A 22,660-nucleotide genomic window follows, 5' to 3' on the forward strand; every position below is an offset into this window, starting at 1 on the left:
ATCACATGGGTTTCCTCCCACAGTTCAAAGACATACCGATTGGTAGGTTAATTGGTCATCGTAAATTGTCCTGTGATTAGGCTACGGTTAGATTGGGTGGAGGGGGGGGTTGCTATCTCAACCAGTAAATAAATACAAGCAAGAAAGGATCCACAAGCCGAGTTCAGCAGGTTGAGCAGCTTAAGGACCTGTCAGAATTTCAGGACTGATGCCAAGTTTCAATCCAAAGCATCAATAAACCTTTTCTTCCCACAGACACTCCTTGGCCCACTGGTTGCTGCAGCAGCTCCAGATACCAGCATCTGCAAGCTCCAGGCGCATTTGTTTATTTAGTGCAGAGTAGGCCCTTCTGACCCTTCGACCCACACCGCCCCAGGAACCCCGATTAACCCAACCCTTATCACGGGACTGTGGGAGGAAAGCAGAGCACGAGGGGAAACACACACACACACACACCCTGAACGTCGGAACACCCCGAGCCGTAATGGCGATGCGCTGACTGCTGCGCTAATCCTACACGCTGGAGAACAGGACAGCGGTTTCTGCATTTGGCATTAGAGACCGGGCAGGGGAATTTCCAGCACTATCTTATGGGAAAGGGGCCCAAGTAATCAAAGTTCAGAATTCAAATTTATTATCGATGTACAGGTGTATCAGATACAATCTTGTGATGCTTGCAGGCACTCACAAAACAAAGAAACAATAGATTTCACTAAAAGATACAACACCGCCACATATCCAATTTGCAAAAGAGGACAAATCACGCAAATAGTAAAACAACAAAAAAAAACAAAAACACGAGGAAATCTGCAGATGCTGGAAATTCAAGCAACACACATCAAAGTTGCTGGTGAACGCAGCAGGCCAGGCAGCATCTCTAGGAAGAGGTACAGTCGACGTTTCGGGCTGAGACCCGACTGTACCTCTTCCTAGAGATGCTGCCTGGCCTGCTGCGTTCACCAAAAAAAACAAAACTACGTGGAACATGTCATTTCGGAGAACTAGCCCTGGACAGCGGACCCACCACGTAAGTTCAATTAGGAAGAAAGCACAGCAGCAGATCCACTTCCAAAGGTTCGGTATGATATCTAAAACTTTGACAAACTTCTATAGCTGTGTAGTGGAGAGAATATTGACTGGCTGCATCACTGCCTGATATGGAAACATCGATGGCCTTGAACAGAAAATCCTACAGGAAGTAAAGGATACGGCCCAGTCCATCATAGGTAACGCCCTCCCCAGCTTTGAGCATATCTACACGAAGCATTGTCGTTAGAAGGCAGCATCTGTCATCAGGGACCCCAACACCCAGGTCATGCTCTCTTCTCACTGCTGCCATCAGGAAGAAGGTACAGGAGCCCCAGGACTCAGACCACCAGTTTTAGGAACAGTTATTAGCCCTCACCTTTTCGACTCTTGAACCAAAGGGGATAACTTCACTCAATTTCACTCGCCCCATCTTTGAAATGTTCCCACAACCTATAGACTCCCTTTCAAGGACTCATGTTTTCGATATATATTGCTTATTTATGTTTTTTATTGCTGTTGTTATTATTTATTTTTGTATTTGCACGGTTTGTTATTTTTTGCACGCTGGCTGGATGCCCGAGTTGGTGCGGTCTTTCATTGATACTATTATGGTTATTATTCTGTTGTGGATTTATTGAGTATGCCCACAAGGCATTATATATGTACTTGGCTTGGGCCTACGCTGGCTGCTCCGGGAGCAGATTCAGGACTCAGTCTGGTTCAGGATGCTGTTGGCTTGCTTCCATTGTCTGCACTGTTTTTTTTCCTCTCTACCTTCCTCTGCGCAGTGGCTTTTAATTTTTGTTTTTTTGTTTGTTTTTTTTCAGTAGAGTTATTCAAGTGTCTTGCTTTGTGACTGCCCGTAGGCAGACAAGATTCAACGTGTATAATTCATATATTCTTTGGTAATAAATATGCTTTGAATCTTGAATTTTGAATCATGTATGCTACTGGTGCCAAGCTGTTCTTTTGGGGTCATCGGATGACTGGAGATGCTCTCCCTGCCCCGGCTCCTTTATCGAGACATCTATGGTTGAACCTGACCGACAGAGCCCTCATATGTATTTTGACAAGAAATTTACTTTGAACATTGAACTTTCCAGAGACCCTGAAAGTGATTCCGCGCTGAGCTGAGTGGCGTTTACCCGGGGACCCGATGGCTGCAGGGCAACGGCCGCTCCTGAACCAGGCCCGGGACCCCTGCATCTCCCACCCGACCGTAATAGCGAGAACAAAAGGGAGGCCGCTCAAACACAGGCAGGCATAGCTGAACACCAGTTCATTTTCATTCTCATCTTCCATGATTTTAATCAGCGTGGAGTAATAGAGCCGACCGCGGGAACGTCTTCGTTGCAGCATCCACCCGCAGCGATTGCCGCCCCAGTCAACCCTGCACTCTCTACAGTCTAGTTCACCGAATTCCCCAGGAGCTCGCAAAAGTGCCAGATCATTTAGTCGGTTCAAAAGTATATCCTTAAAAGAAAATTACGGGCCGCAGGCACCCACGATCACAGTTCAGGATTTATATCTACTAGTCGTTCTTTAAAGTGTCAGCCACACAGGCAGGCGCCATCCTTCACGGGTCGAGAAAGATGGGAATAGCATGGAAACTGCCACTTTCGGTGCTTGCAAGGAGCAGGCACGTTGGAGGGAAGCCGCCGTGGGACTGTCAGAGCTTGAGTTCTACTGGCTTCGTTACTGTTCTAGAACAAGGGGTTCTGGACCTTTCCAAGGGAGATGATCATGTACAGTTGCACGGGGATTGCATGGCCGGTGGCGCGGTCTGTAGCGTCACTGCCTTGCTGTCCCGGAGACCTGGGTTACATGTTCTGCGTTCATTGGAAGGAAACTCCCTGCTGGAAAGCATAAACAGCTGAGAAAGCCAGAGCTGGACCTTCCTCTTTTGGGAGGGAACAGACGAGAAGGCTGAGGGGGAGAGAGTGTTCACCCTCCCCCAGCAAACCCTCGCAGGCTCACACAGGGAACCCAGCAGCTGCCAGAATTTGGCTGCGTCCATTGGAAGGAAATTTTAATATCTCTGTCAATATTAGAAAGCTGGGGGGAAAAAAGCTGTACATGTTTTAAATGCAATAAATACTTTTACTTGGGAATGGCATGTCAAAGATTAGCAGGATGGACAAAGGAGATTTGTTTTCCGAAATGCGTTTTGAATTTTTGTGTTTTTCATTGGATGCAAGGACAACGTGTATTGCCTTTGGAATGGGCGGCTTTCTAGGTCTTTCTGAGAGAATTTAAATCAATCACGAAGGTGTGCCTGGAGCCCCTTGTGTAAGGATGGGAATTCTCCTTCTTTGGAGGATTTAGTGAAACAAATGGAATTTTTCAACCATCCCAATATTTTCCTCATGATTATTACTAATTAAACATTTAAAAAAAAATCCATTTTATTAACTGACTTTAAACCTCACAATTGCCGTGGCAAGATTTGAACTCAGATCTGTGGGTTACCACTTTCACCAAGAGTCACTCGGATGCATTTTTGCTGGGCCTCAGGGAGGCAGGGCTTCAGGGAACAGTGCTGGTGGTCATCTGGTGGGACCTCCCAGCCAGGGGGTGGCAGTGTTGGGTGGGGAGGCGCGGAAGAAGGAAGCTGGTCAGGAAGGTTGGGCATGATGCAGAGAAGCTTTTAAAGAGGCCAAATGCTGTTGCTGTTCCCGTGACCTGTTGGCTAACCAGGCTACCTTGGGCTCCCAGACCTGATTAGATTCATTTGCCTCCTGCTTCCCTTTGTGAGTCTCATTCAAATTTGTAGAGAATCTCCAGTCTCCACGAAGGCAAACAATTCCCAAGAGGAAAAAATCAAATGCTTCAAAGCCCAGTCAGATAAATATTCCTCACTGGATTGTGGAAGTGCAAGACCCATTCTCAAACTGGAGGAGGAATATCAAGGGTGGAACTGAGCACTCTGAGTCTCTTTAGGAGCAGGGGCAGGGAAAGTCTGAATGATGGGAGGGAGTGCTTCATTCCCAGCTGTCTCCGACTTCCTACCTCAGTCTCCATCTGAGGGTCCTACATTGGTCTGGTCGGATACCTCAGAGGTGAAGCAGGTCATCCTGGTTGCCATCGGAGAGGAGGAACAGGCCCAGTGTGTCTGGATGTGGTTGTCTTCCCCAGAAATAAGTCAGATTAATGCTCTGATTTGGAGGAAGGTTAAACCTGTCTCCACAGGAAGGGAATGGACAGAGAGGAGGAGAGAAGAGGTGCTTGAAGCAGGTAAAATAACGAGATTCAGAAGATAATTGCACAGGGAAGGTTTAGGGGGATGTGGGCGAAACGCGGGCAAATGGGAATGCTGATGGTCATCATGGTCAGTATAGACCAGTCGGTTTGAAGGGCCTGTTTCCATGCGGTATAGAACAGTATAGGAATAGGCCCTTTGGCCTACGAGTCTGTTTCAAACACGATGCCAAACAAGACTGACTTTCTCATGATCCGTATCCTTCCCTGCCTGCTCATGTGCCTGTTTAAATGCCTCTTATTGCCATTGTCATGACTGCTGATGTGTAGCTTGGACAATAAAGCAGAGGGTGTAACGGGGGGGGGGGGACTCTGTCTCACCCCTCAGAGAGCATTCCTCGCCAGAAAGGGGCCTGAGGTGGGGTGGGGGGGAGGGAAGCAATGTCAAGGGTGATTCCTTTCTGCCCCTTTGAACCTTGCCTGGAAACCTTGGTGGATTTATCATGTCAAACAATAGTTTCAATAGTTCCATTTAATGCCAGAGAAGTGTCTGCAATATACAGTACATCCTGAAATATATAGACAGCCACGAAAATAAGAGTGACCCAAAGAATGAGTGACAGCTAAAATGTTAGAACCCTAAACCCCCTCTTCCCCCTCCCATGCACAAGCAACAGCAAAGCAACAACCCTCCCCCTCCCCCACCCCCACCCACTCTGCAAAAAAGGAACAGCTCCTTCCACCCACCAAGCCACCAGTAAAGACCATGATCTGCAGTACAACACAAACAAATCGTTCACCATGCCACAGGCTCTCTCTCTCCCTAATAAAGGGAAAAAGCGGAGTCCCCCTTTCACAGCGAGCGGGGAACTTAGTGCAGTCTGGGGCACTGCCGGGGGAAAGACCCAACTCAAATCCCATCAAGCAATATTCCTGCAACACTCTCTGAGCAGTAAAGCTGACGTTACAGACACTTGGAGAGCAATAGCTACCTTAAAGGTGCCCACATCAAAGGATGTGTAGAAACGTCAGCCATGATTGAATGCCAGAGCAGATCAATGTGCCAAATGACCTGTGATGGCCACGCTTGGGTATCACATTCAGTTTGGACCACCCAGCTCTAGGAAAGATGTTTAACAATAAAGAAAAGCAACATTTTCATATGATGTAATCTGACCTTTCTGAATCTTTTTTCTAAAATTATATGATGAGAGGAGCGGAGTTAGCGACATTATTGAACGTGTCTGATACAAGCTGTTGGTCTAGCCCTGTTTTGCCTTTTTTTTGGGTTTTTTTTCCTCTTTTTCTTTTGGGGTTTTTTTTTGTTTATATATTTTTTTTCTTTTTATTTCTTTGTTAATGTTTATTCTCATTATGAGTTTGGAAGTCTTTTATTTCTATGTTACTTAAAATTCATTTTATATAGCTGATGAACATTTTTCCATTCTCTTTGTACCAACTTTGTTATTGAGTTTATAATTTTGAAAAATTAATAAAAAGATTTAAAACAGAGAGAAAGATAAAGAAAAGACTTACAAGGATATACCAGGACTTCAGAGACTGACGAAGAGGGTCAATAGGCTGGGATTCTATTCCTTAGAACGCAGGCGATAGAGAGGTGACCTTATAGAGGATCACGAGGGGCATAGGGGAATCAAGAACTGGAGGCCACAGGTTTAAGGTGAGATGGGAGAGAGATTTAATAGGAACCTGAGGGGCAGGCAATTTTTTCCACCCAGAGGGTGGTGTGTATATGTGACAAGCTGCCAGGGGCAGGTACAATAACAACATTTGAAGAATAATTGGACAGGTACATGGATAGGAATGTTTAGAACAGGGGTTCCTAACCTGGGGTCGACAGCCCGCTCGGTTAATGGTAGGGGTCAATACATTATAAAGATTGGGAACCCCTGTTTTAGGGGGATGTGGGGCAAAGGGTGGCGAATGGGACTAACTTAGATGGTAATCTTGGTCAGTATGCACTTGTTGGGCTGAAGGGTCTGCTTCAATACTGATTGACTCTAAGTTGGTCACTGGTTTTCAGGTACCCTGGGGTCAGCTCAGGCCTCGCCAACCTGTGTCTCACAGGAGGGCAGGACCCAGGACGGTGAACAACAGGCCCGCGAGGCCCAGGCACGGGGGTGCTCCGACCGCCACCCCCGTGTTGCACAGGTCCGTGTCGCAGCAGGTGTTGTTGTAGAAGAACATGATGCCCATGGCGGTCTTGGTCCCGCAGATGCCGCACAGAGACGTGGGCACGCAGCCCTTCTCGTACAGCACCAGCTTCTGCTGTCCTGTGGAACGGGGAGAAGCAGCACAGGTTTTGGGTCACTCAGCAACAGTGGTGGTGTACACAGTACAGTTCAACACAGAGAAAAGGCAGGACCCCTTCCCACTGACCCAGCCGGTCCTGGGGGGCGGGGGGGGAGAGGTCAGTGTGTGGTCCACAGCCCCACCCCGTCCCAGAGGAGAGAGGGGACAGTGTGTGACCCACAGCCCCACCCCTCCACCCAGTCCCAGAGGAGAAAGGGGCTGTGTTTGACCCCACCCAGTCCCAGAGGAGAGAGGGGACAGTGTGTGACTTACAGCCCCACCCCTCCACCCATTCCCAGAGGGGGAGGACATTGTGTGACCCACTACCCCACCCCGTCCCAGAGGGAGAGAGGACAGTGTGTGACCCACTGCCCCACCCCTCCACCCATTCCCAGAGGGGGAGGACATTGTGTGACCCACTACCCCACCCTGTCCCAGAGGGAGAGAGGACAGTGTGTGACCCACTACCCCACCCAGTCCCAGAGGGAGAGAGGACAGTGTGTGACCCACTACCCCACTCTGTCCCAGAGGGAGAGAGGACAGTGTGTGACCCACTACCCCACTCTGTCCCAGAGGGAGAGAGGACAGTGTGTGACCCACTACCCCACCCCGTCCCAGAGGGAGAGAGGACAGTGTGTGACCCACTACCCCACCCCGTCCCAAAGGGAGAGAGGACAGTGTGTGACCCACTACCCCACCCCGTCCCAGAGGGAGAGAGGACAGTGTGTGACCCACTGCCCTACTCTGTCCCAGAGGGAGAGAGGACAGTGTGTGACCCACTACCCCACCCCGTCCCAAAGGGAGAGAGGACAGTGTGTGACCCACTACCCCACTCTGTCCCAGAGGGAGAGGACAGTGTGTGACCCACTGCCCTACTCTGTCCCAGAGGGAGAGGACAGTGTGTGACCCACAGCCCCACCCTGTCCCAGAGGGGGAGGGGACAGTGTGTGACTTACAGCCCCACCCCTCCACCCAGTCCCAGAGGGGGAGGACAGTGTGTGACCCACTACCCCACCCCGTCCCAGAGGGGGAGAGGACAGTGTGTGACCCACTACCCCACCCGGTCCCAGAGGGGAAGAGGACAGTGTGTGACCCAAAGGATAGTTGTCACACACTGCCCTCCCTTCCTGTGGGACTGGATGGGACATATTGTTCTTTCCCCTCTGTCCCCCTCACTACTCTCAATGCTTTGTTTTACCCTTCATTCCAACAGCTTTGCTGCTGAAGCACGTCTCCGTGGGCATACACATCCTTGGGAACTTCAGGCAATCGCTCGGTGTCAGAGCTGGAAAGATGCAGGTGTAGCACTTCAGCGTTTCACCTGGTGGGAAAAGCAAAGCAACCGCTCTGTAAATTACAGCCGCCCCAATCCTCGATCAGTGAGTTGCTCAGCAAGCAGCTTGTGAAACACTAGTTCACACTGCTCGTGGTCAGGGTTCAACTCCCACCTCAGAGTCTGTACGTTCTCCCCATGACTGTGTGGGTTTCCTCCGGGTGCTCCAGTTTCCTCCCACCTTCCAAAGACATACAGGTCAGTCAGTACGCAGAAGGCATGCTATGCTGGTGGTGGAACCATGGTGACATTTACGGGCAGCCCCTCCACACATCCTCACTCTGTGCTGACGCAAACAACCCATTTCACTGTAATAAGACCATAAGACATAGGAACAGAATAGGCCACTCAGCCCATCGAGTCTGCTCGGAGGCTGGTGATTTATTACCCCTCTCAACTCCATTCTCCTGCTTTCTCCCCATAACCTTGGTTGCCCTGACTTAGCGAGAACCTATCAATCTCTACTTTGAATATACTCAATGACTTGCCCTCCACAGCTCCCTGTAGCAATGAATTCCACAGATTCACCACCCTCTGACGAAAGAGATTCCTCCTCATCTCTGTTCTAAATGGATATCCCTCTATTCTGAGGCTGTATCCTCTGGTCCTAGAGATTCCACCCCCCCCCCTTTCTTCTGAACTCCAGCTAGTACAGACCCAGAGTCATCAAGTGATCCTCAGGGTTAACCTTTTAATTCCTGAAATCATTCTTATGAACCTCCTCTGGACCCTCTCCAATGCAACATATCTTTTCTGATAAAGGGCACAAAACTGCTCACCATACTCCGAGTGTGATGTGTCCAATGCCTTATAAAGTCTCAGCATTGCGATTGTTTTTATATACTGTACTAGTCCTTTTGAAATGAATGCTAAGCTTGCATTTGCCTTTCTTACCTGCAAATTCAACTTTAGGGAATCTTGCACAAGGATCTCAAGTCCTTTTGCACCTCTGATTTTTGAATTTTCTCTCCATTTGAAAAACAGTCTACTCTTTTATTCCTTCTACTAAAGTGCATGATCATATGCGTCCTGGCACTGTATTCCATCCGCCATTCTTTTCCCATTCCCTTAATCTGTCGAAGTCCTTCTGCAGACTCCCTGCCCCTCCACCTAGCTTCATATTATCCACAAACTTGGCCGCAAAGCCATCAACCCTGTCATCCAAATCACTGACGTATAACATCAAAAGAATCGGACCCAATACAGACCCCTGCTGAACAACTCTATTTACCCGCAGCCAACCAGAAACGGTCCCCTTTATCCCCACTCTTTGCCTCCAGCCAGCAACTAAACTCTTAACCATGTGAGTAATTTTCCTTTAACACTATGGGCTCCTTATCTCGTTCCGGCTCCTCGTGTGTGACACCTTGTCAAAAGCCTTCAGAAAATCTAAGTAAACAACATCCACTGACTCTCCTTTGTCTATCCTGCCTGTTTTTCCCTCAAATAAAACAGATTTGTCAGGCAAGATTTTCCCTTCTGGAAACCACACTGACTTTGGTCTTTTATATCATATGCCTCCAAGTACCCTGAAATCATGGACTGCAACATCTTGCCGACCACTGACGTCAAACTAACTGGCCGACTATTTCCTTTTTCCCTCCCTTCTTAAAGAGTGGAGTGACATTGGCAATGTTTGAAATACATGTGACAAATAAAGCTAGACTTTAATATTTATCTTTATCTTATTAGATACAGGTGATGACTCTGTGAGCCTAATTTAATAGCCCCTGTATAATGAATGTCTCTTACGGGGAAAGGTTTGGGGTATTAGAGGAAATTTGCTGTCCGCCTAGGTGTCAGGGCCTGAATGTGCTCTTTTCTGGAGAGTCAGGTACTTTCCTTTCATGCATTCACCTGTTTTCCGAATTGGCTTTATTGTAAATGTCATAGGTCGTGAAATTTGTTGCATTGTGTCAGAACAGTGCTAGACATTAAAAAAACTTTTAAAAAATGCAAAAAAGTAATGAGTTGGTGTTCGTGGATTCGTGGTCTTTTCAGACAGAGGGGAAGAACCTGTTCCTGAAGTGTTGAGTGTGGGTCTACGAGCTCCTGTAATGAGAAGAGAGAACGTCCTGGATGTTGTGGGTCCTTTGTTTTGGACGTTGCCTTCTTGATACACCACCTTTCGAAGATATCCTGGGTGGTGGTGAAGCGTGTCTCCATATGATGAAACTGGTTGAGTCTACAACCCTTTTGTGCCTCTTTCAATCCTGCATATTGGAGTCTTCATCCCAAACGGAGATGCAACCAGTCAGAATGCTCTCCACCGTACATCTGTAGGAATTTGCTAGAATCTTTGGTGACATACCCCACTACAAGATAACATTAAGTTTGGCTTTATTTGCCACACATACATGGAAACATACAGTGAAATGTGTTATTTGCATCAACAGCCAACACAGTCCAAATACGTTTTGGAAGCTTCTCGCTGCTGGCACCAACGTAGCATGTCCACAACTTACTAACGCTGACCCATACGACTTTGGAACATGGAGCACCCAGAGGAAGCCCAGTCACTGCATGAAGGTACGAGCTCCTTACTGGCAGCAGCAGGAATTGAACCCCGATCTTCCAGTCGCTGGTGCTGGAAAGCATCGTGCTGCCACTGTACTACCACGCCATTCCAACTTATTTTCCATACAGTCATAGAAAAGTACAGCACACCCTTCTTTTTTTTTTACTGTTTTTAATGGAGGTCGGGATTGAGGACGTGATTTTAAGTTTAACTCTGTTTGGTTTCAAGTTAGCCCATTGCTTTGCTTTGCTTTTAGTTAGTTGCATGGTGGGTTTTTTTTGGGGGGGTTTTTTCCTTTTCTCTATTGATATATATATAAAATTAGTATACTGTTATGTTACCTTGGTATGTTATGTTTAAATTACATTGTAGTATTTTTTTTGTATTAATATCTTCTGTAATTTTATTATATTCTAACAATGTATTAGTGTCTATATGGTTTACCTTTTTGTATACTTATTTAATAAAAAGATTTAAAGAGAAAAGTACAGCACAGAAACAGGCCATTCAGTCCATCTAGTCTGTGGCAAACTATTCAAACTGCCAAGACCCATCAACCTCCACCCAGACCATAGCCCTCCATACCCCTCCCTTCCAAACTTCTGTTAGCAATTGAAATCAAGCTGGCATGCACCTCTTGCACTGGCAGCTGATTCTGTCTTAATCTCTTCTTTCAATCTTCCATTCTATGCTTTATTTACTCTTCTGACTCATTGTGAGCTGCTCCCCCCACTTGCCCCGTGGACCTTCCCCTTTTTGTAACCCTTCAAGTTTATTGTCATGGGTGTACATACCCAGTGTATAAATGCCATGAAAATTGTTTTTTTTTAAAATTAGCATAAGTTATACACGTTCAAATAAACAACATGCTCATCTTCTCATGTTGTCTTCTGCACTCTGGTTGAATGCCTTAGTTGGGTGATCTTTCATTGATTCTGCTATAGTTATTATAAATAAGAATATAAGAACTAGGAGCAGGAGTAGGCCATCTGGCCTGTCGAGCCTGCTCCACCATTCAATAAGATCTTGGCTGATCTGGCCATGGTTTCATCTCCACCTACCTGCTTTTTCCCCATAACCTTTAATTCCCCTACTTTGCAAAAATCTATCCAGCCACCGCTTCATTGGACAGAGAATTCCTCAGGTTCACCACTCTCTGGGGAAAGGAGATCCACCTCATCTCCGTCCTAAATCTACTCCCCTGAACCTTGAGCCTATGTCCCCTAGTTCTAGTCTCACCTACCAGTGTAAACAACTTTCCTGCCTCCATCTTATCTGTCCCTTTCATAATTTTATATGTTTCTCTAAGATCTTGTCTCATTCTTCTGAATTCCAGCAAGGACAGTCCCGGATGACTCAATCTCTCCTCATAGTCTAACCCCCTCATCTCTGGAATCAATTATTCTATAGATTTGCTGAGTATGCCCACAAGAAAACAAATCTCAGGGTTGTATATAGTGACACATACGCACTTTGATAATAAATTTACTTTGAACTTGGTATTAATCATAATGCAAGAGAGAATGATAAAAGAAATATAGTCCGAGGTAGTGTAGGGGTGTCTCAGGGTCACCTCTGGAAACTGATAGCAGTGGGGGAGAAGTTGTTGTTTAATGTTAAGATGTGGGCCTTCAGGTTTCTGTATGTCCTGCCTGATGGTAGCATTGAGAACTGGGCATATTCTGGATGGAGAATGCCACTCACCTGAGACATCACATCTTGATAATGACCTTGATGTTACGGGGAGCTGGACCCAGAATGGAGCTGTTGCAATGACATTTGTCCCATCTGCAAGACAAGCTCTTGTCTCCCAGACACTCAACGGGAAACAGTTCCTAAAACACTAAGTGCATGTCTTCAGGCTTCTCTCCCTGCTCCCTGATGGTAGTAATGAGAAGACAGCATTTCCACAATACACTCAAAGATTACTGTGTTCCTACTTCCCCGTCCCATTGAACTATACATACTACATTGCCCACTGGTTTGCTGTCTGGCTGGTTATGTCCATGGTTTGGTCTGCTGTCTGTCTGGTTATGTCCATGGTTTGGTCTGCTGTCTGGCTGGTTATGTCCATGGTTTGGTTTGCTGTCTGGCTGGTTATGTCCATGGTTTGGTCTGCTGTCTGTCTGGTTATGTCCATGGTTTGGTTTGCTGTCTTTCTGGTTATGTCCATGGTTTGGTCTGCTGTCTGGCTGGTTCTGTCCATGGTTTAGTTTGCTGTCTGGCTGGTTATGTCCGTGGTTTAGTTTGCTGTCTTTCTGGTTATGTCCATGGTTTGGTCTGCTGTCTGGCTGGTTATGTCCATGGTTTAGTTTGCTGTCTGGCTGATTATGTCCATGGTTTGGTCTGCTGTCTGGCTGGTTATGTCCATGGTTTAGTTTGCTGTCTGGCTGATTATGTCCATGGTTTGGTCTGCTGTCTGCTGGTTATGTCCATGGTTTGGTTTGCTGTCTTTCTGGTTATGTCCGTGGTTTGGTCTGCTATCTTTCCAAGGATTTCCAAGTTCCCTGGCCCCCATCATCTTATTTTCACCATGGATGTCCAGTCCCTATACACCTCCATCACCCACCAGGAAGGCCTCAAAGCTCTCTATTTTTTTCTGGACACCAGACCTAAACAATTCCCCTCCACCACTACTCTCCTCCGACTAGCAAGATGTCTCACTCTAGATAACGCAAACACGAGGAATTCTGCAGATGCTGGAATTTCAATCAACACACATAAAAGTTGCTGGTGAACGCAGCAGACCAGGCAGCATCTCTAGGAAGAGGTACAATCGAGGTTTCGGGCCGTGACCCTTCATCCTGACGAAGGTTCTCGGCCCGAAACGTCGACTGTACCTCTTCCTAGAGATGCTGCCCGATCTGCTGCGTTCACCAGCAACTTTTATGTGTGTCAGTCTGGATAATTTCTTATTTGGCTCCTCCCACTTCCTTCAAATAAAAGGGGTAGCTATGGGCACTCGCATGGATCCTAGTTATGCCTGCCTGGTTGTCAGCTATGTGGAACAGTCTATGTTCCAAGCCTACATTAATGATTGTCCCGCAATTCTCCTACGCTATATTGACAACTAGAACATAGATATGGACAGTACAGTCAGGGCAGGCCCTTCAGCCCACTATGTTGTGCTGACCTTTTAACCTTCTCTAATGTCAGTGTGATCCATAGCCCCAATGACCGTGCCCCCTGATTTCTCTTCCCGTTTAATCCCTTCCCTCAACAGGATTCAACCACTCCTCTCCGAGATAAAGACTTCCTAAGGCTTGCAACACCCCTTACAAGGTTTACAACTAAAGGAAAGGTGTTTAAAAAAAGTGGAAAGGATGCGAAGAATGTTTACAACCATGTTGCCAGGACTTGGAGAGGTTGGACAGGATAGGACTTCATCCCTTGGAGACTGAGGGGTAACCTTATAAAATCATGTGGGCACTCATATGGTGAATACACAGACTGTTTCCCAGGGAAAGGGAACCAGAAAAGCAAGTGGACGTAGGTTTAAAGTGAAAGGGGAAAGATCAAAAAGGGACAAGAGAGGCTGGTGAATATATGGAATGAGCTGTCTGAGGAAGTACTTAAGGCAGGAATATTTCAATATTTAAGACATTTTGATACATATGTAGATAGGAAAGGTTTAGGGCAGTGGTTCCCAAGTCCTTTTGGGTTACTGTCCACTTGGCCCCCAAATCAACTCCCCAGCACTCCCCCCTCCTTTTCCAGTCGTTACGTAAAAACTACAAAGAATTTTTATTTACGATGTACTGTGAAAGAAAACAGGAACTTCAAATTCAAAATTGTAACAAGTAATTGCAATTTTTTTCCAAATCTATTTAAAGCTACAAAAAATAACTTCTTTATTCAATTACAGTTAAACAAGTAATAAACAATTTTTAGAGTGTACATCAGTAGCCCAACTATTCACCACTTCATTGCTTTTTCACCTTTGAGGGAGATGGATGGGCTTGGAGCAGTGAGGTCAGCTTCTCAACATCAGGCTGAATGTCGCTCAGAAGGGGTCTCAGATCCCCACGTTCAGTCATTTGCAGTCTGTTTCATTGCTTTGAAAGAAGTTGGGCGACTGCACGAAACTGCTCTGCTAAATATGATTTTGGAAATGCAATAAAGAACACCTTGACCTTTTTCCACGTGCAGGATAGTGTTCAGAGGTTTCTTTCTGCAACCAAAAGTCTTAATATGATTTTTTACACCTCGGCTTCAGCTCAAAGTCAATTTGTATCGAGATCAGTTCTTCCTCTATTGTTCCTGTTCAACCTTCATTACACGTGTTCAGGAATAGATTTATAACCGAATCTGGAACTTGGATTGAGAGAAGATCCTGAAATCTTTCTGACATGTTATTATGCAACTCACGCAGGTGGGCACAGTATATGTGAAGATCATCAGCTGATATTCTTTCTTTCTCTTCGAACTTAGAGAGACTCAGAAATTGTAAAAGGTCGCAACAGCCACTGTTGAACTTGGGGTTAACTTGGACAGAAATGTAGAGAACACTGATTTGGCTTTGATAAGATTCACATCACTTCATTGCAATTGAATACCGATTTCATTAAATTTGCAAATAGTTCTGGCAAATAAGCAGTGTCATGCCTAATATTCTTGAGTTGATTATTGAATGAAGCATTCAAATCTTCAAAGAATTTTATCACAGTTTCAAAAAGCACATACAAGCTTCCCGGGAGGCTTCCTAACTTCTGTGTGATTCAGGAACAGCTTCTTCCTCTCTGTCATCTGATTCCTAAATGGGCACTGAACCCATAAATACTACTTCACTATTTTAAAAAAATTATTTCTGTTTTTGCGCTACTTATTTTAAATTAACTATTTAACATGCATATAAATAATTACTGTAGTTCTGTGCTTTTTCCTTTATTTCTCATGTATTGCATTGTACCGCTGCTGCAAAGTTAACAAATTTCACAACATATACCAGTGATTCTGATTCCGATTCATTCTCAATACAAAGCTCTCAAAAATAGTCAAGAATGGAGAGCATGGGAGTTGATTTTATATACCGCTGCGATATTAGTATTTAACCATTTGTGCAGCCAACCACTTTGGGTTTTTGCCACATGATGTTGCCTGTGAACTACACAGTGAATGGTAAATATGCTAGCTACAGCTTTTTTCAAGAAAGTAATAAACCCACAGTGGTGTCTCCTATCTGTTGTCCAAGCAAGAATGTTGGTGAACGGAATGTACTTCTCTTTGAAAAATTGCTCAACAACTTATAATATTGATTCCTCCTTTGTATCTGTGTCTAGTCCCCTTGCAGATAACAACTCTTGAACCATGCTTTCATCTTTTATGAAGCGGACGTAACCAAGAAGTGAAAATTCATCGTGTGGCAGGTTGACTCTTCCAAATGTCGAGCATATTCTGTTGTCCTATTTACGTTCCACAATGTGCCTTCCACACGCTCAGACATTTCATGTATTCGTCTTTGAACAGAGCTGACGCTGAGTGGAATTGTGTTAAATATTTGGTCTTGTGACTTATGCTAAACCATACTCAGAACCTCTATTACTGCTGACAGAATCGGTTCTTCTCCAGTTGTATCGGTCTTTCCAGATTTAGCGATGAGCAATGAAATGTGGTACAAAGCATGTAAACTACCACTGTTTTGTTGTGAAGTATGGGTGAACATATTTTGAATGGACTTTAGTTTCTGAAAGTTTTCATGAAGTGACTGAGAATAAGCCAGGTTCTTGTTTACTTTATCAGAACATATTCTCTTCAAATGTTCAAGGAAGCTGGATGGTTTCATTGCCTCATTTGAAAAAAAAACTTTTTCAAACAACAGACACATTGGCTCCTGTTAGCTGCTTGGTTCTGGTATAAATCCATATCTCAGATATTCCACACTATACTCTCTACACTTTTTCATTTGGTCTGCTTCTGCCAATTTCATTATGGATTAACAACCATCCTCAAACGCCTATCATTTAAGTCCACTCTCAAGCACTGCGATCAATAAAGGGGAAAGTTATGACATCACCACTGCTCAGGCAAAACCTGACTCTCTGTCTGAAGGTACATAAAGTGGGGCAGCGGTATCTCAGTTGGGCTGTAGGCTAGAGAAATGTGGTCAAGACCACTCGAAAAGGCAAATTTTGAAACTTACATCATTGAACGTCATTCCCTAATTCACAGAAATTGTATCACTGCTTGATTAGAGCATGGGAATTGTACGAGCTTACTGCAGCAGTGAACGGCAATAATGGGACTCCCTCTGTCCAAATAATATGACTCCCTCTATCCAGATTTCCCATGATATGGCAAATATAGAAGTGTCACATTGCTTTTCAACAACTATAATGCATTTCAAGCAAATTCTAATAGAGCATTGAGTTAGCAAGAGATGAGGTGACGATGAGGCACTGAGGATCAAATAAGTGTAAATAAATAATTTTATACATTAAGCCTGTAAATGCTCAGCAGCTTCCCTTTGCTACCGCGTGCCTCCCCTTTGCTTCCTTTATCACCCCCTTAGAAACTCCCACTGTCCCTGGGTGAGGGGGATGATATTGCCCACTTTGGGATCCACTAGCTTAAAGGGATTAGGGGCCAACCACAGGCAAATGGATGCCTTGGTCAACATGCAAAGGTCAAGCCATTTCTGTGCTCTATGACCCTACAACTCTATCAGCACTCTGAGCGAAGAGTCCACAGCCTCTGTCCAATGGCCATCCTTTTCTCCTGCAGCAGCACTCCACTCATCTTTGAGGTTTCCACCTTCTCTATACATATGGTGTCAGTCACTCTCCTGACATTAAGTTCACTTCTCACTCCACTCAGCTTCAGTGACAGCAGCTCAACTACACCCGAGCTCCCCGCAAAGTCTGGATCTCCTGCCACTGTCCCTGGAGTGAATCATATTCCGTGTCCTCCTCCAGGTACAGAACAAACTCCGGGTATGGTCGCCAATCTCATGCATGATCAATCACCAATCACACCAAGCTAATATTGCCAGTAACAGCCAATAGAATCTCCACATTAAGGGCCAATAACACTTCAGAATTTGTAAAATAGCTGACCAATAGTAGGAGTCTCTCTAGAATCCTTCATTTGCATCTTTATCTTGGTATGGCAAATAGCTCAGGTATCCTGCTGTGCAAAGGGAGCCATGCTCTTCAAAGAACTTTCTCACCTGGGTTGGTTGCACATTATTTGTAATCTATAACACGAGGAATTCTGCAGATGCTGGAAATTCAAGCAACACACATCAAAGTTGCTGGTGAACGCAGCAGACCAGGCAGCATCTCTAGGAAGAGGTACAGTCGACGTTTCAGGCCGAAACCCTTTGTCAGGACTGGAATGATTCTAGGAATAGAGAGACTGCACCATACCACCCTTTGGCCCATCAAGTCTGTATCTTTCTTTTTAAATCTTTTTATTGAATTAGTACACAAAAGGTAAACCATATAGGCACTGATACACAGTTGCAATATAACTTTACAAGAGATATTAATACACAAAAAAAGTTAGTACAAACAGTGCAGTTTAGATATAAAATAACCAAGTAATATAATAGTATACTAATTTTCAAATATGTCAATAAAGAAAAAAAAACCCAAAAAAACCCCACCGTGCAACTAAACTAAAAAGCAAAGCAAAGCAATGGGCTAACTAGGTATTAAGTAGAGTTAAACAACTTAAAACAATCACGTCCTCAAACCCGACCTCCATTAAAAATAGTTAAAAAGCAAGAAGGGAATGTAAATATGGCCAGAGAAAGAAAAAAAGTTACATTAAATGAAAATGTTGAATAAAAGATCTCCAAGTCCATTCAAATTTAACTGAAGAATCATAAAGATTACTTCTAATTTTCTCCAGATTTAAACATAGTATCATCTGGGAAAACCAAAAGAATGTAGTTGGAGCATTAATCTCCTTCCAACGTTGTAAAATACATCTTTTCGCCATTAAAGTAAGAAAGGCAATCAATCTACGGGCTGAAGGGGAAAGATTACTGGAAATTTTAGGTAATCCAAAGATAGCAGTAATAGGATGGGGAGAAATATCTATATTCAATACCTTTGAAATAATATTAAAAATATCCTTCCAAAAGGTTTCATGAGTAGGACAGGCCCAAAACATATGAGTTAAGGAAGCTATCTCCCCATGACATCTGTCACACAAAGGGTTAATATGAGAATAAAAATGAGCTAATTTATCTTTAGACATATGTGCTCTATGAACAACTTTAAATTGAATTAGGGAGTGTTTAGAACAGATAGAGAAAGTATTAACTAGTTGTAAAATATGCGCCCAGTCATCCACCGGAATAATAAAACCCAATTCCTTTTCCCAACCTGACCTAATCTTATCAAATGGAACTTTCCTAAGTTTCATAATAGTATTATAAATAACAGCCGTTACACCTTTCTGACATGGATTAAGGTTAATTATAGTATCTAAAATATATGTAGGAAGTAGCGTCGGAAAGGAAGAAAGTATAGTACTTAGGAAATTTCTAACTTGGAGATATCTAAAAAAATGTATTCTTGGTAAGTTATATTTGTTAGATAATTGCTCAAAGGACATAAGGGAACCATCTAAAAATAAATCCAAAAACCGTGAAATACCATTAGTCTTACAAATTTGAAAGGCACGGTCTGTGGAAGAGGGAGGGAAGAATATGTTACCTAAAATAGGAATCGCAAGCCCAAATTGATTAAGATCGAAAAATTTTCGGAATTGAAACCAAATACGTAAGGTATATTTAACTATTGGGTTACAAACCAGTTTACAGCGTTTCAAATCAAAAGGAAAAGAAGAACCTAAAATGGAGCCAAGTGCATAACCTTGAGCAGATTGTAATTCCAATACTACCCATTTAGGAATGGATAGCGTATCTTGGTCAAGTAACCAAAATATCATGTGTCGAATGTTAATTGCCTATTAATAGAATCTAAAGTTAGGTAATGCGAAACCTCCCTAGCTTTCTGTAGATGTATTTTACCCAATCTCGGGTTTTTATTTTGCCAAATAAATGAAGAAATTTTAGAGTCAACTTTATCAAAAAAGGATTTGGGAACAAAAATCGATAGTGCCTAAAATACATATAAAAATTTTGGAAGAATAAACATCTTAACAGCATTAATACGACCAATCAAAGTTAAATAAAATGGAGACCATTTAAATGAGAGTTGAGTAATGTGATCGATTAAGGGTAGGAAATTAGTCTTAAATAAATCTTTCTGTTTACAGGTAACTTTAATCCCAAGATATGAAAAATGATTATTAACCAATTTAAACGGAAGATTCTGATATAAGGGAACTTGCTTATTAATCGGGAAAAGTTCACTCTTACCGAGATTTAACTTATAACCTGAAAAAAGACTAAATTGTGCTAATAAATCTAAAGTAGCAGGGATAGATTTTTGAGGATTAGAGATATATAAAAGTAAGTCATCAGCATAGAGTGATACTTTATGGGACTTTAAACTCCGAGTTATCCCAATAATATTTGGAGATTCTCGAATGGCAATTGCAAGAGGTTCTAATGCAATATCAAATAATAAGGGACTAAGAGGACAACCTTGTCTGGTACCTCGAAAAAGAGGGAAAAAAGATGAGCTTAAAGAGTTAGTACGGACTGAGGCCATAGGAAAGTGATATAACAATTTGATCCAGGATATAAATTTCGGGCTGAAATCGAACATTTCAAGGACCTTAAATAGGTAAGGCCATTCGACTCTGTCGAAGGCTTTTTCAGCGTCTAAAGAAATGACGTACTCAGGATCATTTTGTGAGGGAGTATAAACAATGTTTAACAGTGTGCGAATGTTATAAAAAGAGTAACGACCTTTAATAAAACCCGTTTGGTCTTCCGAAATAATATGAGGAAGTGCTTTTTCTAATCTGTTTTCTAATAATTTAGAAAAGATTTTAGAATCAACATTTAATAAGGATAATGGTCTATAAGATGCACATTGAGCAGGATCTTTATTCTTCTTTAACATTAATGAGATCGATGCTCTATAGAAGGATTCAGGAAGTTTACCAAGTTTTAATGAAGCCTCCAAAACCCTGAATAACCAAAGGATTAATGAAGGTGCAAAACATTTATAAAATTCCACGGTAAACTCATCAGGACCAGGAGCTTTCCCTGGACTCATAGAGAAAATAACCTTCTTAATCTCATCAGTAGTAAAGGAAGTGTCAAGTATAGAAGATATATCATGTGAAATCTTAGGGAAATCTAGGTTATCTAAAAAGTCATACATATATTTAGAGTCTCGTGGAAACTCTGATTGATATAAAGAGGAATAAAAATCAAAAAAAGATTGATTAATCTCAGCTTGATCAGATATCAGTTGATCATTTTGATTATAAATCTGATTAATTTGAAATTTGGAATAGTTAGTCTTCAACTGGTTAGCCAACAGTTTACCAACTTTGTCACTGTGTATATAAAATTCACTTCTTGTTTTCATTACTTGATTTGCAATCGAGGACAAAAGTAATAAACTATGTTCCTTTTGAAGTTCAGTTCTTTGTTTATACAACTTCTCAGAGGGAGCTGTAGCGTATGTCTTATCAATTTCCCTAATCTTGTCTACAATGACCAGCTCCTCATCCTTCAACCTCTTCCTCAAAGCAGCAGAATACGAGATGATCTGACCACGAATATAAGCTTTAAAAGTGTCCAAGTCTGTATCAACCATCAAGCACTCTTTTTACACTAATGCCACATTGGTCTCATTTTTCCATATTTCCTTATTGCAGAGAAGGCCATTCAGCCCATTTAATCTATGCCAGATCAAAGCCCAATCCCAATCTTCTCCAATTGTCTCTATAACCTATTCTCCCCACATTCCCATCAAATCTACTCCAGATTTTATATTCATCTACACACCAGTGGCCAATAATCCCACACAACCTACACACATGGGTGCAGAACTAGGGCAGCCAGAGCAAACCCACAGGGAGATCGTGCAAACCTCTCACAGATGGAGCCGGAGGCTGGGATCATGCCTGTACTGCTGGATTGTGAGACAGCTGCTTACACAGAGAGTCAGTGGGCCTGGATGTTGCCAACAACATAGTCTCTGTTACTTACCGATGGGTAAAAAGAGGCAGAGGAGGGAGATAAGCTGGATAGACTTCATCCTGGTGAAGAACGGTGATACTCTCTCTCTGATCTTGTAGTAAATTTGCAGCAGGATATCACTGATTAAAGTTCTCTCCTGTAAACCCCGCCCACATCGATCTAGCCAGTATCACCAGCAAAGACCATGGACAATCCAATTAGGCCAAAATCTGGATGGAACTCATCCAAGAGTGGGCAGATGATCCCTCTGGGTTAGCCCTCAGGATGATGCATCCATTTTAACTTCTCTCTCTCTCTCTCTCTCTCTCTCTCTATCTCTCTCTGTATCTCTTTCTCTTTCTCTCTCCCTCCCCGACTCTCTCTATCTCTCTCTATTCTTATCGCTCACTAAACTCTTTCTCTTTTTCACTCTCTCTAATTCTCTCTATCTTTATCTCTCACTCTCTCCATCTCTCTTTCTCGCTCTCATTCTCTCTATCTGTAACTCTATCTCCATCTCTGTCTCTCTCTCACTAACTTTCTCTCTTTCTCTCTCTCATGCTCTCTCCTCTCCCTCTCTTTCTCCATCTTGCCCTGTCCTGCGGTTATACAGTCAAAGTCGAAGGCACCAGGCTTTAGGAAGAAGTCAAGCTGAGTTTATTGGCAGATTTACAAGTGCATATGTGCACAGGTGCAATGGAAAACTTACTTGCAGCAGGTTCACAGGCACACAGCATCAGATACAAACATTTATAAGAGTGAGGTGGTTCATTTTGGTAGGTCAAATATGATGGCAGAATATAGTATTAATGGTAAGACTCTTGGCAGTGTGGAGGATCTTGGGGTCTGAGTCCACAGGACACTCAAAGCTGCTACGCAGGTAGACTCTGTGGTTAAGAAAGCATATGGTGCATTGGGCTTCATCAACCATGGGATTGACTTTAAGAGCTGAGAGGTAATGTTGCAGCTATATAGGACCCTGGTCAGACTCCACTTGGAGTACTGTGCTCAGTTCTTGTCGCCTCACTACAGGAAGGACGTGGAAACCAGAGAAAGGGTGCAGAAGAGATTCACAAGGATGCTGCCTGGATTGGGGAGCATGCCTTATGAGAATAGGTTGAGTGAACTCGGACTTTTCTCCTTGGAGGGATGGAGGGTGAGAGGTGACTTGGTAGAGGTGTACAAGATAATGAGAGGCATTGATCATGTGGATAGT

The 22,660-nt window shown here is 43.7% G+C and overlaps 1 protein-coding gene across 1 annotated transcript; it reads right to left on the reverse strand.

The window, feature by feature from the left end:
- Positions 1 to 6,231: 6,231 nt before the first annotated feature.
- On the reverse strand, positions 6,232 to 21,654 carry LOC134346118 (prostate stem cell antigen-like). Its single transcript, XM_063047417.1, has 3 exons — positions 21,475 to 21,654; positions 7,739 to 7,861; positions 6,232 to 6,521 (listed from the first exon to the last, which is right to left on the reverse strand). Exons 1-3 carry the CDS (start codon positions 21,521 to 21,523, stop codon positions 6,310 to 6,312), a joined length of 384 nt encoding a protein of 127 aa, XP_062903487.1. The 5' UTR covers positions 21,524 to 21,654; the 3' UTR covers positions 6,232 to 6,309.
- Between the last annotated feature and the right edge of the window lie 1,006 nt (positions 21,655 to 22,660).

Source organism: Mobula hypostoma, chromosome 5 (genome assembly GCF_963921235.1).
Source record: "Mobula hypostoma chromosome 5, sMobHyp1.1, whole genome shotgun sequence".
NCBI classification, from domain to species: domain Eukaryota; kingdom Metazoa; phylum Chordata; class Chondrichthyes; order Myliobatiformes; family Myliobatidae; genus Mobula; species Mobula hypostoma.